Source organism: Pollachius pollachius (assembly GCF_949987615.1).
Source record: "Pollachius pollachius genome assembly, chromosome: 9".
Classification (NCBI taxonomy): domain Eukaryota; kingdom Metazoa; phylum Chordata; class Actinopteri; order Gadiformes; family Gadidae; genus Pollachius; species Pollachius pollachius.
The window spans coordinates 12,612,445-12,628,330 of NC_136942.1; the positions used below are offsets into that span (position 1 = coordinate 12,612,445).

General features: G+C 43.6%; 1 protein-coding gene across 1 annotated transcript in view; it reads right to left on the reverse strand.

The window, feature by feature from the left end:
• lrp5 (low density lipoprotein receptor-related protein 5) overlaps positions 1 to 15,886 on the reverse strand; it is a 37,478-nt gene that overhangs the window by 21,206 nt on the left and 386 nt on the right. Inside the window, exons 2-11 of the mRNA XM_079743544.1 lie at positions 10,773 to 10,973; positions 8,307 to 8,523; positions 7,515 to 7,583; positions 7,211 to 7,339; positions 6,034 to 6,230; positions 5,476 to 5,607; positions 2,945 to 3,033; positions 2,543 to 2,761; positions 2,367 to 2,455; positions 2,077 to 2,248 (exon numbers count right to left, since the gene is read on the reverse strand). Of these exons, the coding sequence (XP_079599670.1) occupies positions 2,077 to 2,248; positions 2,367 to 2,455; positions 2,543 to 2,761; positions 2,945 to 3,033; positions 5,476 to 5,607; positions 6,034 to 6,230; positions 7,211 to 7,339; positions 7,515 to 7,583; positions 8,307 to 8,523; positions 10,773 to 10,973 (1,514 nt within the window). The remainder of the gene's footprint in view (positions 1 to 2,076; positions 2,249 to 2,366; positions 2,456 to 2,542; positions 2,762 to 2,944; positions 3,034 to 5,475; positions 5,608 to 6,033; positions 6,231 to 7,210; positions 7,340 to 7,514; positions 7,584 to 8,306; positions 8,524 to 10,772; positions 10,974 to 15,886) is intronic.

Genomic DNA, 15,886 nt, shown 5'->3' on the forward strand with positions numbered 1-15,886 from the left:
GCTGTTGTTTCTAGGGAGTGTTGAAAGAATGTCAAGAGTACTGTAGCAGGAAGTATGATATCTAGTAAGTTTATTTTAATATCGAAAAGGTGCCGTAGGTATGATTTAAGAGATATTATTTGGCTTTTATTTGTAAGAAATGGAATAGCTATTTGTGAGTGAAATGCTCTCCGAGGATTTCTGCTCTGGTTGACTATGCCTGCTTCTGTATCAGACAATTAATATGTTAGGGCACCTCTACCCTGATTGGTTCTGGGAATCCATCTGGCCTGTCATTCAGAGGGGCTTGAATACAACACTTCTCACTGGAGGAGGGACAGAGGGACGGAGGGAGAAGGGAGTCTCCCTCTCTGCTCACTCTTTTTGTTTTTTCAAAAATCTTGTTGACTTCTGCTCTCTCCCTTTGAACCACTAAAATCATACCTACAGCACCTTTACTGGGTAAATCAAACTTCTCCATGGTGTCTGCATTGCAGCTTAATGACCACACATTGATGCTTTTCTCAATTTATGGCGGATTCAGAACCTCCTAATAATGATGGTTTGCTAAGTAGATGTTCTCATACAGGTACCGATGCAATGTGTGTGAAGATTTCAGAGGGTGAAAACGGCAATTCAATTTCACTCCTGTAGTTGATTTAATAGATTTCACAGACCAACAGCAGTGGACCATTCTAAAGGACAACCATAATAGTAATGGTTGTTCTATGAATTCCAATCTTCTGTCTATATGTTAAAAATACAGATAATGTATCAGATGTCAAGCTGGACAGACATACAGACAGATAAAAAGACATGGCAAAATACCTTATTGTTCTGCCGAGTGAATGAATGTGCCATGTGCAATAAATCTGCATAATCGCACAACAAAGCAGACATTTTGTGTGTGTGGGTGTGTGTGCGCATAAAGAAGGCAATACATCCATCAAAGTGGCCAACAGAGACATACACACACAAGCTCTCTCTCTCACTCACACACACACACACACACACACACACACACACAAGCGGGCTCACATACACACAACTTTTCAAAGGAGGGGGTCTGAGTGCGGCGACTTCAGAAGCTATTTTCTTTCACCATGAAGTGGGGTGGAGGAGGTTTTGAGGTGGGAGGGGTGGAGTTTGGGGTGAGGGAGGTGGCAATTGAAGAGTCAGATTTCTTAAGAAAAAAACTAAAAAGAGAGTTGAAAACAGAACAAGAGGGGAAAAAGGAGGGGAGAATGGCTGTGAAAGAACCTCACAATCCACTGGTTAAATGAGAAATAGGCCTGCATGTCAGTCATTTATCATTCCTTACAATGTTAAGTGGTTGATGCCATTTAGTTTCTTGCTGGCATCACCAGCAAATATTTATGTATTAAATAATTATCCATTTGAAAACTTTTCCATTTTTAAAATACATGTGACCATCAGTGCGTGCTCTTGGATATTTAACAAAGCCTATGAGGTTCCCAACTATCGGAGCCATCTCAGTCAATGACAACACGCCTTCAGCTTCACAACAGATGGACTTTGAAATCCACACTCACGCCTGCATGACTTCAATATGAACCTTTCCTTTGAACATGAAACAACACACACACATGCACACACACAGGCAAAAGTAATGCATACTTCTTCATCTCCTGCTCAAACCATTGCAGCAACAATAACAGTGAGAATCTCCACAAAAGGGGCCATTAACATTTGTCCTTCCACCCTTTAACAGATCATGAGGGAGTGGGGGATGCAGAGCAGGGAGAACAGAGGTGCCAGGAAGACAGAGAGAGAGACAGAGATCAGCACCTTTAAATGGTGAGCGTTCAGCCGGTGATCCGTGACCACTGCATCTCTAGAATGTGGGCCCACTTGCCCTCGCTGCTGCGTGGTAAACACTGCGGTGGTAACAACACGGTGGGACTGGGATTGTATTCACAAGTACCTCATAACCATTGGGCCGTGAGGAAAACCCCAGTAAGGTGACCTTATCCTGGAGGGACATTCAGGACGCCTGGTATGAGTGCAGCCATTGGTACCAGAAAGGAAAGAGAGTGTAAATGAGTGTAAACAAGGCCCGGCCCAGCAGGAGCGTACCTCTATCTTGTCCGTCTTGGCGTCCCCCCAGTACAGCTTCCCAGCGGCGTGGTCAATGGCCAGCCCGTTGGGCCAGCCCAGAGACGTGTTGAGCAGCACCAGACGCTCCGACCCATCCAGGTTGGCTCTCTCTATCTGGGGTCGCTCGCCCCAGTCCGTCCAGTACATGAAGCTAGAGGCATACAGAGAAAGAGTGGTTCGAAATGTGTATGCGTAGGCGTGGTGGGGGAACCATCCTCAAAACACTCAATACACAGAGAAACCCAGCCGAGGCGAGCACCCACACTTACCCACTGACAGGGTCCAGGACTATCGCTCGCGGTTCATCCAGATTTTCGGAGATCAGGATCTTGCGGCAGGTTCCGTTGAGCCTCGTTACCTGTGGACAGCACGGGTTGAGACGCGTGTGAGATCACAGCGTGACGTGCAAAACAGCCACGGGCCGACGTTGGAACCCAGCCTGTACCTCGATCCGGTCCGTGCCCGTGTCGGTCCAGTACAGGTTGCGGGCCACCCAGTCCACGGCGATGCCGTCGGGGTGGTCGAGCTCTGTGTTGACCAGGGTGACGGCGGCGCTCCCGTCGATGCGGGAGCGCCGGATGGCCTTGACCTCGTCGTCGGTCCAGTACACGTGGCCGTCCACGGGGTCATAATCGATGGCGATGGCATGCCGGATGTCCTCGACCTGGGGGAAGGAGACAGCCCGGTCAAGGGAGTGTGTGGATGTGCGTGTGCTGCTGCTCACATACTTGGAAAGAACTATGCCCAGTTCCAAGTCCTTTAGCAGATGTTTACCCAACTTTCAGATATTATAGTGTGTGTGTGTGTGCGTGCGTGCGTGCGTATGTGTGTGCACATGTTTGAGTACCTGTAGCACGATGTCAGTGAAGTCGGGCAGGTCGAGTGAGATCCTCCTCAGGTCGGTCCTCCGGGCCAGCAGCAGAACCTGCTCCGCTCCTGGACACAGAGTGCGATCAGTGACAGCTGGTTAAAACATGCCTCATGCCTCGTCTCCTGATGGGAAATGCACACTATAAAACGCCTTCAGCATCATGTTGACCAAATCTAAATGTATTCTCCATAAGGACGAAGTAACGTCTTGGATTCATGGAGATCCATGGCGGGAGAATCTGAATCCTTTAATCAGGGCATGAGGGTGGAGGCCAAGGGTGGCAAGTTCCTTTCCTTTGCTCAAGCTGCTCCATTAGACCACTGGGTTTTCATATTATTCATAATTATTATACATCATTTCTAATCCTTTCAACAAAAGTTATGCTTGCAATGATTATAGTAAATATATATATATATATATATATATATATAGTGCAGCTTTAATAAGTAATTATTTTGGGCATAGCCGTAGTAGTCTATCCTACAAAAATGTGCACATATTAATGCCAATACAAACGCAATAAAAAGCAAATCAATACCAAAGAATTACTGAAGGCTCCAGGCAGGCGTGACATAGGCTTGGGTCTGGTGGACATTCTGTTTTATGTCTTAAAACAGTTCAACTTAAGGACAAAATTGAGTAGCCTACTGGAAGGCTTGCAGCCCCCCATGGCGAAGTGAAAAGGGGGTTGGAGAGAGTTTCACGGGTTTGAGTGTAAAGATTTGTTTTTTTGTCCTGGCCAATCAAAGCACAAAAACAACCTTCCCAAGAACCCTCTGGAGGTTCTTTTGTTTTGCCGCTCGGTCTGATTTAGAGGGACCAATTATATCACAACACACACACACACAGCTTTAGCCTTTGTATTGGCTCTGACTATGTTATATATCATTTGGTTCAAAGCACTTTCTATCCAGCCTTTCTTTTCTTTGTTGTCTCCAGACTTCACTAGCCAGCTAATATATCTACCTCCGTCTATCTCCAACTCCCTTCCCCCATGGACACCAGGAGTGTGAGGAAAAACTCAGGCTTTGAATGTTAGCAGGAGCAGATGCAGCCCTGCTAACCAATCAGAAATGGGCATTCCTGATGCCAATCAGATGTGACATAGACAGAATGCTGCCGTCTTTAAACAGAGCCAGTGGACCGAGGGCCGAATAAATGAACATTGCGAGAGAGGGAAGTGGAAGGCAAAGAAAGAGGGAGGAGCTTTGGCTGTGATCTTCTCCTCGCTTCACTCAACTTGAGAATTAAGAACCCCCCAACACACAAACACACACACACACACACACACACACACACACACACACACACACACACACACACACACATACACACACACACACACACCTGCCACCACAATAACAAATGCCTTCAATTTAACCAGCCAAGCACAACAAATTAAGAGGCCTGGGTTTTGCTCATTGTCATTCACACACTTAAACAGCACACACACACACATCCCATTTTACAACAATGGGGTATTGTTGTGTTAATTGTCAACAGCAGCTTTCGGAGTGGACTACATCGCTCATTCAAACACAATACACTCACATAGCCTATAGGAAACACACACACACATGCTTTTGTGAGCCAGACAGGCAACCGTCTAATTGTTTAATTACTGTGGGATCAATATGGCTGCTGATCAGTTTGTGTCAGTTTTGGATTACAGCTCTTATTTAACAACTCATAAGTTAGAAACACTGTGGGGGCAAACATGTGCTGCTCATAACATAGACATTACAACACTATACATAGCTAATCTATGGACAAGAATGAATACAGACACATGTTGCAATATGACATAAAAGTAATTCAACCTTCGCTAAGTCCCGCCCCCCTTTGTTACTGTGGCTACGCCTGTCAAGAAAGTGAATACTGTGTTTTCCACAATATCAGCACCAAATATTCCAAAGGAAATAAAAGCACATTTCTGGAATAAGTAGAAAGAAAGCCCAAGAATATGGATTTGAGAGCTACAACACAATTTCATTTGTCGGTGGAGATATGTGATATGTGGAGGGCATTCAAAGCAAGGGAAAGGTTCAGCAGCCCCAACGTAGGGTTCACAGACATACAGCATGACAGTTCACGTGCAGGACAAATATATACAGCAACATTAATGTTCTCTCACAGCAGGGCCAGTCAAGAACCGTTTTATTTCTGAAAGCTCGACATGCCTCCTGCACCTAGTTACGGTTGCTAACGTAGGATTGGACAGTGGCCATTCTAGAGAGGGGCTTAGTGGAAGGTCAGCTCATCATAAATTAGAAATATAACACACCCCATCTTTAGCTCACCTAAATTCAATTGACACTAGATCGATCATCAATTGAAAAGAACGTATGTGATTTAGTTCCATCCCCAGTTTGCCTCGTGGGTTTATTGATGCTAGTTTGTGTGTGATTTTTTTCTCTGTGGCTTCTTTTATATATTGTCACATGTGTGTGAGCATTGTCCAAGCATTAACGCTGGTGCGGGAGAGCGGTTGCTGTGATTGTACATACCGGGTTTGCACGTTTTTCCATCCAGTCTGAGCTGCACTCCCGTGGGGCAAGCACAGCTGTAGAAGGGCTCAACTGGAGACAGCAGGCAGAGGTGGCTACAACCACCGTTTTGGTCACTGCATGGAGTATGAACTAGAATGGTGGTGGGGCAGGGGGTAAAGACAGTGAAAAGGTATGGAGAGAGAGAGAGAGAGACACACAAATAGATTGAAAAAACATATTTAGAAGTAAACAGCAATGGAAAATCCTAGTTTTCTAAATCAGCCATGAGTAAAAAATGTATCCTAAAAAGGCTTCACATATTCACATGGAGAAGGAGTGTTTTACTGTCCCCTGAACTCTACTAAACAGAGAGCCACGTGGTGCTGGAGGACTGGTTCCTCCCCAATGTTCTCTGGTGTTAGAACTACAGCACAGGAACACACACACACACACACACACACACACACACACACACACACACACACACACACACACACACACACACACACACACACACACACACACACACACACACACACACACACACACACACACACACACACACACACAACGTACTGTAGGGCTGTCTCTGGGGTCCCAGCACTTGGATGTCCATGGGAGAGTAGATGCCGTTGAGTATCTCCCGGGCGTCCGCTCCGTTGTGCTTGTTGCAGGCGTGGATGGAGCGTGTCTGCCAGTCCGTCCAGTACAAGGTCTCCCCAGACAGCGTCAGGGCGAACGGGTGGGTCAGGGTGCCCTCCACCACCGGCTCACTGCATGCGGGGGGGGCACATCATACACATGGTGTGGAATGTCCCCAGATTACCGGATATTTACTTGACCTTTGATTAGTACCGCGATAACTTCCTTTTTTTGTAGATTTAGTAAATGTCTATGCGCATGCAAATACAGGTCAAGATGAAGAGTTATTTGTGTTCTTTCATTTTATTGTCTTTTACTATTTGTAGTATTTGATGCCTTTTGACAAATACACAACTGCAGTCAACACGGATGTATGTCTTCTCTGAACTGTCTGGCAGCATGTTCTGGGTTTGTTTTTGTGTGTACCATCAATTCTATATACTTTTACAATTTCTGTTGATTTATAACAGAATTCTCCACAAAGATGGTGGTTATTATGTTACTATCATTCAGCCTATTTGCCATGTACTTACTTTGAAAACATCTTACGTTTAAACGTTTAAATACACTAAAACTCAGTGCTTTAGTGGACTGCGCAAGGAAAGGTAAAAAAAAAAAGGGTGGGTCCAAAGTAATCCCAATGAACCTTGACCAGTGGCTCCCTGGCATGTCTGCTAACTGCTTTTCAAAACAACTATAGAGACATGTTGTAACTCTTGAAAATAGGGCTGAAACGCTTGAGAAGTTTGGAAGTGAGAGAGAGATAGAAATGGTAAGGGTCTGTGCAATGGGCCAGCGTATGTTATGATTGGGGCCATATGTTTTTGGTTTGGATAGCTACCCCCACCACCATCTCTCTCTTTCCGTTGTAATGTCAGACTCACACTACCGATTTAGTGAATATTTGTGTATGTGTGTGCATGCATGTGTGTGTATATTTTTCTTATTTCAAATGAAAGAATAGCTTTGCTTTTTGCTAAATGCCTATGACTCTTATATCTTGTTTTACGAAGAACCTGAGAACTTGAGAACCACGACAACAACCCATGTTGAATCCCCGTCAGAAGGCACACATTTCGAGTCAGAAACAGAGCAGCATAGAGAATCGTACCGTGCAGATCCATCTAGGTTAGCTTTGTGGATGAAGCTGAGCTTTGCATCGGCCCAGTACAGCTTCTGCTCCACCAAGTCAATGGTCAGACCATTGGGCCAGTATATATCTCTCACCACAATCACTTCCCTGAGAAAGGAAGAACAAAACAATCCAAGCAGAGGGTCAGTTTCAAAGCATTAATTGACCACCATGCCACCAGCACATGGTGGCACGAGCAGGGAGGCCTGGCCGGAAGAAAAAACTCCCAACAACAAACCAGTGCCAACGACTGGTTTCTCCAGTCAGGTCTTGATCCCAGTACCTGTTGCTGCCGTCCATCCCTGCCCTCTCGATCCTGGGATCCTCCCCCCAGTCCGTCCAGTACATTGAGCTGAAACACACAAGAGACATCTTCTTAACATCCATGTAATGTTTGGAAAGCACATTTCTGAAATATATGATGTTCATCAAATATATTATGAAAAGAGATTGCACTAAAGGAGATTGTTTTTCTTTAACCTTCTATAAAGGGGTTAACCTTCAATACAGGTAAAGTGAATACATAAAATAAGTAACCCAAGTTTACGAGACTACTTGAAGTACAAACTTGTGTGTGTGTGTGTGTGTGTGTGTGTGTGTGTGTGTGTGTGTGTGTGTGTGTGTGTGTGTGTGTGTGTGTGTGTGTGTGTGTGTGTGTGGCAAGTGGGGTTGAAACAACAATTGCAAAACCTAAGGCCTTAATAAGCTAATAACAGTTCAACATAAGCTCACAACCTTTGAATGTTTTATGCGGCTGTTAATCAGTGGCAGAATTTCCAAGAGACACACACAACTTTTATTGGCTTTTAAAGGTCAAAGGAGGGTAAATATATGACATTCCTCTAGTTTATTTACCAACCTTCTGGCCTAATACAACAATAGATCGATCTGCTGTGACTGGAGCTGGAGCTTAGGAATATTCGGAGGTCTCAACTTCTTACACCCCTTTTCCCTCATTTCTATCATTTGGCATGTGTTTGTTTCCATTGCTATGGATTATTTGTAAGAATTTCATGCAAGAAAGAAGGAATATGGTGGAGAGAGGACGCAGACATGTAAATGAACTCATGTTTACCGATGGGCTGGGTTCAGGGCTATTGCCCTGGGCTGGTCCAGGTCTTGCCAAAACAGGACTTTCCTGGAACTTCCATCCAGATTGGCCACTTCAATCCGATTGGTTTCTGAGTCCGTCCAATAAAGCTTCCTGCCCAACCAATCACAAGCCAGGCCGTCCGGACTATCCAATCCTGATACAACAGCAGTCTGGCCTGTCCCGAGTGCTTCTTTAAACGCTTCAGAGAGAAAAGAGAGACCAGATGAACATGTGGGGCAGTGAGAGTGAAAGAGAGACCAGGTGAACACTTGCAGCAGTGAGAGTAAAAGAGAGACCAGATGAACATGTGGGGCAGTGAGAGTGAAAGAGAGACCAGATGAACACTTGCAGCAGTGAGAGTAAAAGAGAGACCAGATGAACATGTGGGGCAGTGAGAGTGAAAGAGAGACCAGGTGAACACTTGCAGCAGTGAGAGTAAAAGAGAGACCAGATGAACACTTGCAGCAGTGAGAGTAAAAGAGAGACCAGATGAACACTTGGGGCAGTGAGACAGAAAGAGAGACCAGATGAACATGTGGGGCAGTGAGAGTGAAAGAGAGACCAGATTAACACATGGGGCAGTGAGAGTGAACACAGGAACAATCAAGGCAAACAGCTGCATGTGTGCCATTGTTAAACACATCAAAGGAATTTGCAAGGCGAAGATCCTGCATTCAGAAAGCTCTTAAACAAGCCATTTAGATTTTATTATAGGCACAGACCAAAGCTACAGTCTGATGAGAGTAATCAGCTTGCCCAATGTGCCTGTATGCAGCACTAACACAGCAGGGATTTTAATGAATGATTTAATTATGTTTAATAATGCTCTAGGCTATAACTAATGCAAAATATATAGACTCACAATTATTGCCCTAAAAATGGATCTTTGATAAAACTTCATAGTAAAATAAAAAGAAGGTTGATATAATATACGTTCCCACATTGCACGGCGGAACAATAAGCTTGTAGCGAAGTTATTCAAATGTTCACATAAATAGTATATTGAAAGGTCCGGACCAAACATTTATTGTTCTTTTCAGATATTTACTTTGGCGTACAAGAACATGTAAAGGTTGTGTCAGTGTTGTGCACAACCATCACACTTTGATCTGGTCCGGTGAGCAAACACACAGTTTGCACCAGTCTATAATACAACAAAGAGAAACTGGATGTGTGTTGAATGGGAACCATTCACCTTTTGATACATTATCTGAATTGCAAATAGGTACATGGCCAGCTATACGATTTAACATTAACAGTTATCAACGGTATATATATAATATATGATTGAACTATTAATGATTAAGTATTAGTATATATCTGTCTGTAGTTAAAAGAACATACTAGTCTGGGTGATATGACTATTGTAACAGTCTCTCCTGGCTTCACTAAAACCTGTTACCAATAAAATAGTGAAGGGAAGATGGAGGTGGAGCAGCCTTACAGAGTGAATAAGTTAGGAGGGGTCTGGAGCAGCCTTACAGAGTGAATAAGTTAGGAGGGGTCTGGAGCAGACTTACAGAGTGAATAAGTTAGGAGGGGTCTGGAGCAGCCTTACAGAGTGAATAAGTTAGGAGGTGTCTGGAGCAGGCTTACAGAGTGATTAAGTTTGGAGGGGTCTGGAGCAGCCTTACAGAGTGAATAAGTTAGGAGGGGTCTGGAGCAGCCTTACAGAGTGAATAAGTTAGGAGGGGTCTGGAGCAGCCTTACAGAGTGAATAAGTTAGGAGGGGTCTGGAGCAGCCTTACAGAGTGAATAAGTTAGGAGGGGTCTGGAGCAGCCTTACAGAGTGAATAAGTTAGGAGGGGTCTGGAGCAGACTTACAGAGTGAATAAGTTAGGAGGGGTCTGGAGCAGCCTTACAGAGTGAATAAGTTAGGAGGGGTCTGGAGCAGCCTTACAGAGTGAATAAGTTAGGAGGGGTCTGGAGCAGCCTTACAGAGTGAATAAGTTAGGAGGGGTCTGGAGCAGACTTACAGAGTGAATAAGTTAGGAGGGGTCTGGAGCAGCCTTACAGAGTGAATAAGTTAGGAGGTGTCTGGAGCAGGCTTACAGAGTGATTAAGTTAGGAGGGGTCTGGAGCAGCCTTACAGAGTGAATAAGTTAGGAGGGGTCTGGAGCAGACTTACAGAGTGAATAAGTTAGGAGGGGTCTGGAGCAGCCTTACAGAGTGAATAAGTTAGGAGGGGTCTGGAGCAGCCTTACAGAGTGAATAGGTGAGGATGGGGCTACAGTCGCCTTACAGAGTGAATAAGTGAGGAGAGGGCTACAATCGCCTTACAAAGTGAATAAGTGAAAATGATCAATAAGTGGAGCAACCTTACAGAGTGACTTAGTGAAGATGAATAGGTAAGTGGAGCAGCCTTACAGAGTGAATAAGTAAAGATGCTTGAATTAGAAGAGACATCCTGACGGAGTGAATAAATGGGGATAAGTGGAGCAGCCTTACAGTTGGTCGATTTGTTCCAGTGGGTCTGCTTGATGGCCTCCTCGCTGACGTCGGTCCAGAAGATCAGGCCCTCGGAGTACAGGAAGTCCACCGCCGCCGCGTCCTCGAGGTCGCCCACCACCACCGCCGACTCGCCCCTCACGCCCTGCGCGTCCACCAGACGCACGTCACGGCGGTTGGCAAACAGCAGGAGAGGCGAGCCTGGAGAGACAGGGGACAGGGGGGGAACCTTTTGGTCAGGTTTAGCTCCACCAAGTGCTGCTGGGCAATATACTGCCCAGAATGGATGGTCAATATAATGACACAGAATGATCAGAGAACATTAAGAACTAGAGGACCTAATTTCTTGCCCCGTGTATGTTATATCTCTCCTACTTCAACTGCATTCACTGTTCTACTTCTGATGTGTTAGAAAGACAAAGGGACGAGTGCAGAGAAAGGGAGTGTGAGTGCTGTGATCACTATTAACTTCCTTTCTAGAACAGCTCATGTTATTATGTTATTTGTGTGGTTTAAGGCACACTCAATATGATTGGCCAGTGCAGATTATTCTATTCTCTACTCGAGTTTTCAATAAAAGTAAACTGAAAGTGATGTGTGTTAAATCTGTGCCTCTGTCTGTTGCTAACATTTATTCTGCAGAATTGAAACTACAACAACAACATTGCGAACACCTTTTGTCTTGTCAGGGCCCTTCCCACTCATTGTGTTTGCCATCATTAACAACCAGCAACTGAGGCCAAACCCCTAGACAGAGTCGTGTCAAAAGTTGTGACAGTTCTTAATACCTCTCCACCTCTAAAATCTGCCTAGATTTATCCTGGTTTTACCCTTCTTTTGTCGTTCGCTTCCTTATAGATGCAAAAACTTACTGTTTAGCACAACTGGGGCCGTGGTGTAGGGAACACAAGTGTGCCATAACTATCACAATAAATATACACAGGATTTTACCCCAGAACAGACCAAAACTTTTGAAACAGAAATGTAAAGGATATGGGATACAGTATATCTAGATCAGTTCACTTAAAAAAGAAAAATATATAATTTAGTAAATCATCTTACATATCTTAATTTTAACTCTGCAACTATGTCGCTTTTCCACTCTACAACATCTGACATCATCTCAGATTCACAACAACAATACAAAAAAACTTTTTTGTACAACCAGCAGTACCTGTAAATGACACCGTTAGAGTGACTTGACATCAATCCCTTTTTAAGAATAATAAGAATAGCTGTCGGAAGCAGGCGGCTGCAGCCCCAGCTACTGACACGCGGCTTGTGGTGAGGCCTTGTGGCGAAGGCCCGGCTGGCACGGTGGTGAGCTTGGCACACGGTTTGGCACATCTCCGAGCCAACTCTTAATACCCTCGGCCCAAAGACACACTGCCTGCCAACGCACGTCTGTGGTCATAGCTGGGTCCGATCAATAAATTAAAAAATGAAAATCGCTTGCATATTTTGTAGAGTTGTCTTTCTACAATAGCCTACTGGGAAGCAAATGAGCTATTTGTGACCAGTGTAACCGTACACTCACAGAGCCATCATGGTCGCTTTCATAACTTTTCAACTTTCTTGAGCTTTTGCTTGTGGGCATATGTGGACAAAATGCATGTTGTCCACATATTTATGTGTATCCAGAATTGCAGACATTGTTTGGTAAGAGTGGAATAAACGTCACCTCACCTGGCTTCACCTCACAGTCACGAACATACAGAAAAATGTATACACTTGTCATTAAGACAGTGAGTGCTGTAGGTGAGGGGTCATATTATAAAGGCCTAATATGTGGGATATTGTGATCTCATACGGGGTCAATTCTATTATTCAGTGCATATTATACTCGGGTGGAAAATGACAGATCATGTGTAGTGCAGTTAGGCTCTCTGTGCTCCAAGATCAGGATCGGGAATACAAGAATGATGTGTCCCGCACCTGGAGGCCGTATGTAGGCCCAATGTGAATTTCATCGTAGATTTTCCACAAAAATGATAAATGAGGGCCAAAATGCCTGACACCCATAAAACAAAGAAGAAAATCAATCCACCTTTTAAGCGTGTGTGTATGCACGTGTGTATGAACAGCGGAGAAGTTCAAGGGATTCTTAAGGGATTTTAAGGGGTTTACCATCTGGGTGCAAGAAGGATACAAGAAGGGACAATGGGAGTGTGACACTTAAACCGGGGTTTGATGTCCCCACCACACAGGCATACACACAGAAGCACAGAAACACATATGTGGTCGTACTTTGCAGAAGCCTAACCTGGAAACCTCCTGGTAATATGTGGAGGAAGGAAGAGATTTTCTCTTCACCTCCCCAGTTGGGACAAGAAGAATGTGCATGGCACGCACGCCGCACATAGAAATGCAATTAGCCAGTATGCATGGGTGGACTTGGAGAAATAAGGTGGTCTAGATTAGAACTAACTTCCTCTTCTTTCTTGCCTTCCCATGCCCTGCTCCATACTCCAAACTTTCCATCTTCCACACTCATTTCTTTATATCTTTCAATTCCTTCTACTCTCATTCCATTGAAATCAACCTCCTTACAGTTTTTCTCTCTTCTTCTTTCCCAGTAAGTACAACAATCTCCCTTTCTTTCCTTTCTTTCTTTTTTTTCCTTTTTATCCCTTCCATCATCCTTGTGCTCTGACTGCATGGTATCCAAACAGCAGCACAGTGTTTCTGTTCCACACCAGCAAAAAAAACAGAGACAAAGCAGAATATATATTTGATATCTTAAGCATACGACCCCACTTCACCTGACACACATTTCATTTTACAACATTAATCCCAGCCTGTAAGCCTAAGGGTAGGCAATTTGACATAACCCACCCATTGTTTATAATATATTGTTAATTGTTCCCGCAAGGTAATTCACATACATCGGACACTGTGATGCTGTGGCTTCATTGATATTTGCGGATCCAAGCCGGGGGATCTGACCGTGTTGAGTCATGTAATAAGGGAAATCATTTTGTTTGTACGTTTCCACCTGTGAGGTGCATAGAGAGTGATCAAACAAGAGTTGACAAATTAAACAAACATCAAGCCTTTGTAGCAAGATGCGTTCAAGATCACCAATCGAGCGAGTCATTCACGTTCTGTGAATAGAACGGGAAGTGCAACTTGTGCCGAAAGTGTTCACCACTTAAGATAATGGCTTGGCAGGTGTTTCGGTACCAAAGGAACCAGGTGGAGCCTCTCATAATGCCATTTTTATGTTTGCTGCAAGTATCAAGTATACTTCTTGATATATGTGCACTCACAGAATATCAGGCTTTGGCTGATTCAATCCGTGCTTGGCCAGTACTTCAACACACACGCACGCACGCACGCACGCACACGCACACACACACACACACACACACACACACACAAACACACATTTTCACAAAGAGATGTGATGTTTGCTTGGTCTGCTTGAGTAGACGTTACACTACTCCACTGCTTTCGACAGCATGTGTGAAGTGTGCCTAATATTTTCATGAGGTGCAATGTGTGAGCCCTTCTCCCAACATTCTTAGACTATGAGGGACTATGTCATTTATTCACCTCTGACCACAACAGCAAATAAATGTCCATTCCCCACACTCATCCCATCATACTTGATTTGTTCGCCTTAATAGCTTGTAAAATAGGCTTCACTGTAGTTTGCTATGCCCCGTGAGTGAAATTATCTTTTTGCTAAATAAAATTGCATGCGTTTTAAATTGTACGTTGTTCAGGCTAGGCGATAAACACGCATTTGGAAAGCTATGTATTTTCAAAGGCAGAACCACACCACACAATCACATTTCCTCTTGATCTAGAGGGAATATCGAGCTATTTCTAATTGTAGCCCTATATTCTTTATCTAACATTTTAGTGCAAGTCTATTATCGCTTTGTTAACTCTCGTATAGTCTTAGGTGGATGTTGCTTTGACCCTTGATTAAACACAAAGGTATGTGTAAGTTTGTTTGTGAGAGGTGTGTGTGTGTGTGTGTGTGTGTACTCTGCAGCTGTGGTGAGGTATGAACTATAAAGGTTTCTGCTTTTCAACGTTTTTTTGTTAATGTAATAAAGAAATGTCACTGATTAATTAAATTATTAGGATGCAGTGGACAGTGAAAATGTATGATGTGAAATATTACGGCCTGATCAATTATATTGCTGGTGAACCCAAAATTAGCTTTCAAGCCCAGTGTGATTTTTAAGCATATTTAAAATCGCAGTCGTGTGTAAAGCTGCTTCAAAGAGTTATGCAAAACTGCACCGAACAATCAGTAATATGTATTGTAGTTGTTTGTTCTAATAAAGCATTGATATATATATATATATATATATATATATATATATATATATATATATATATATATATATATATATATATATATTGCTATGCTTTTTTTTTTAAATATGGTCTACCACAAATTAAAAGCCCTGGAAGAGTGCAGTATCTTCTTCAGATGTATGCGCTCTGGCAGTATGGCTGCAGTTTAGTAAGAATAAATTCAAAGCATAATAATTTCATCCATCTCTCAGACATGCTGGGAAACGGCTTTAATCTTCTACAATAAACGAAATCCAAATCATACAATCACAACACCAAAGGGTAGCCCAGATTTCGGGATGTATCGCTCGAAGGTCGCAGACTAGACCCGTTTATGAAAGGTTTTTTAAATATGGTGAAAGATACATAAGCAAATGTATGTCAGGGAATGTGTGAATATGTTAGGAATATGGGGATATGTTATGAATCTACCAACAACGTGTCTTAAATGCATATAGACACATTTTACTGTGGTTTAAGTGTTGTTTGACACCCGACACCGACCGCGAGATTATTAAAGATACTAAGGCCCGAACCAAATGCCCCGACCGGCCAAATAGTTAGTTGATGCTCGCCATACAATCCTATTGACAATGTATGTTGGCGGTAAATAAAAGTACTTTTTAAAAAAAGAACCCAAGATGTAACTTGTTATTAAATGTCGCACACGTCACACACTTTCCTAGACAGTTCTTCGAGTTGCAGAAATGAGCCGGAGGAATCTAAAACCTTTCGATTCTAAATATCTGGGCAATGTGCAATAAGTCGCGTAGTTAACTGGTTATAATAACATTACAACG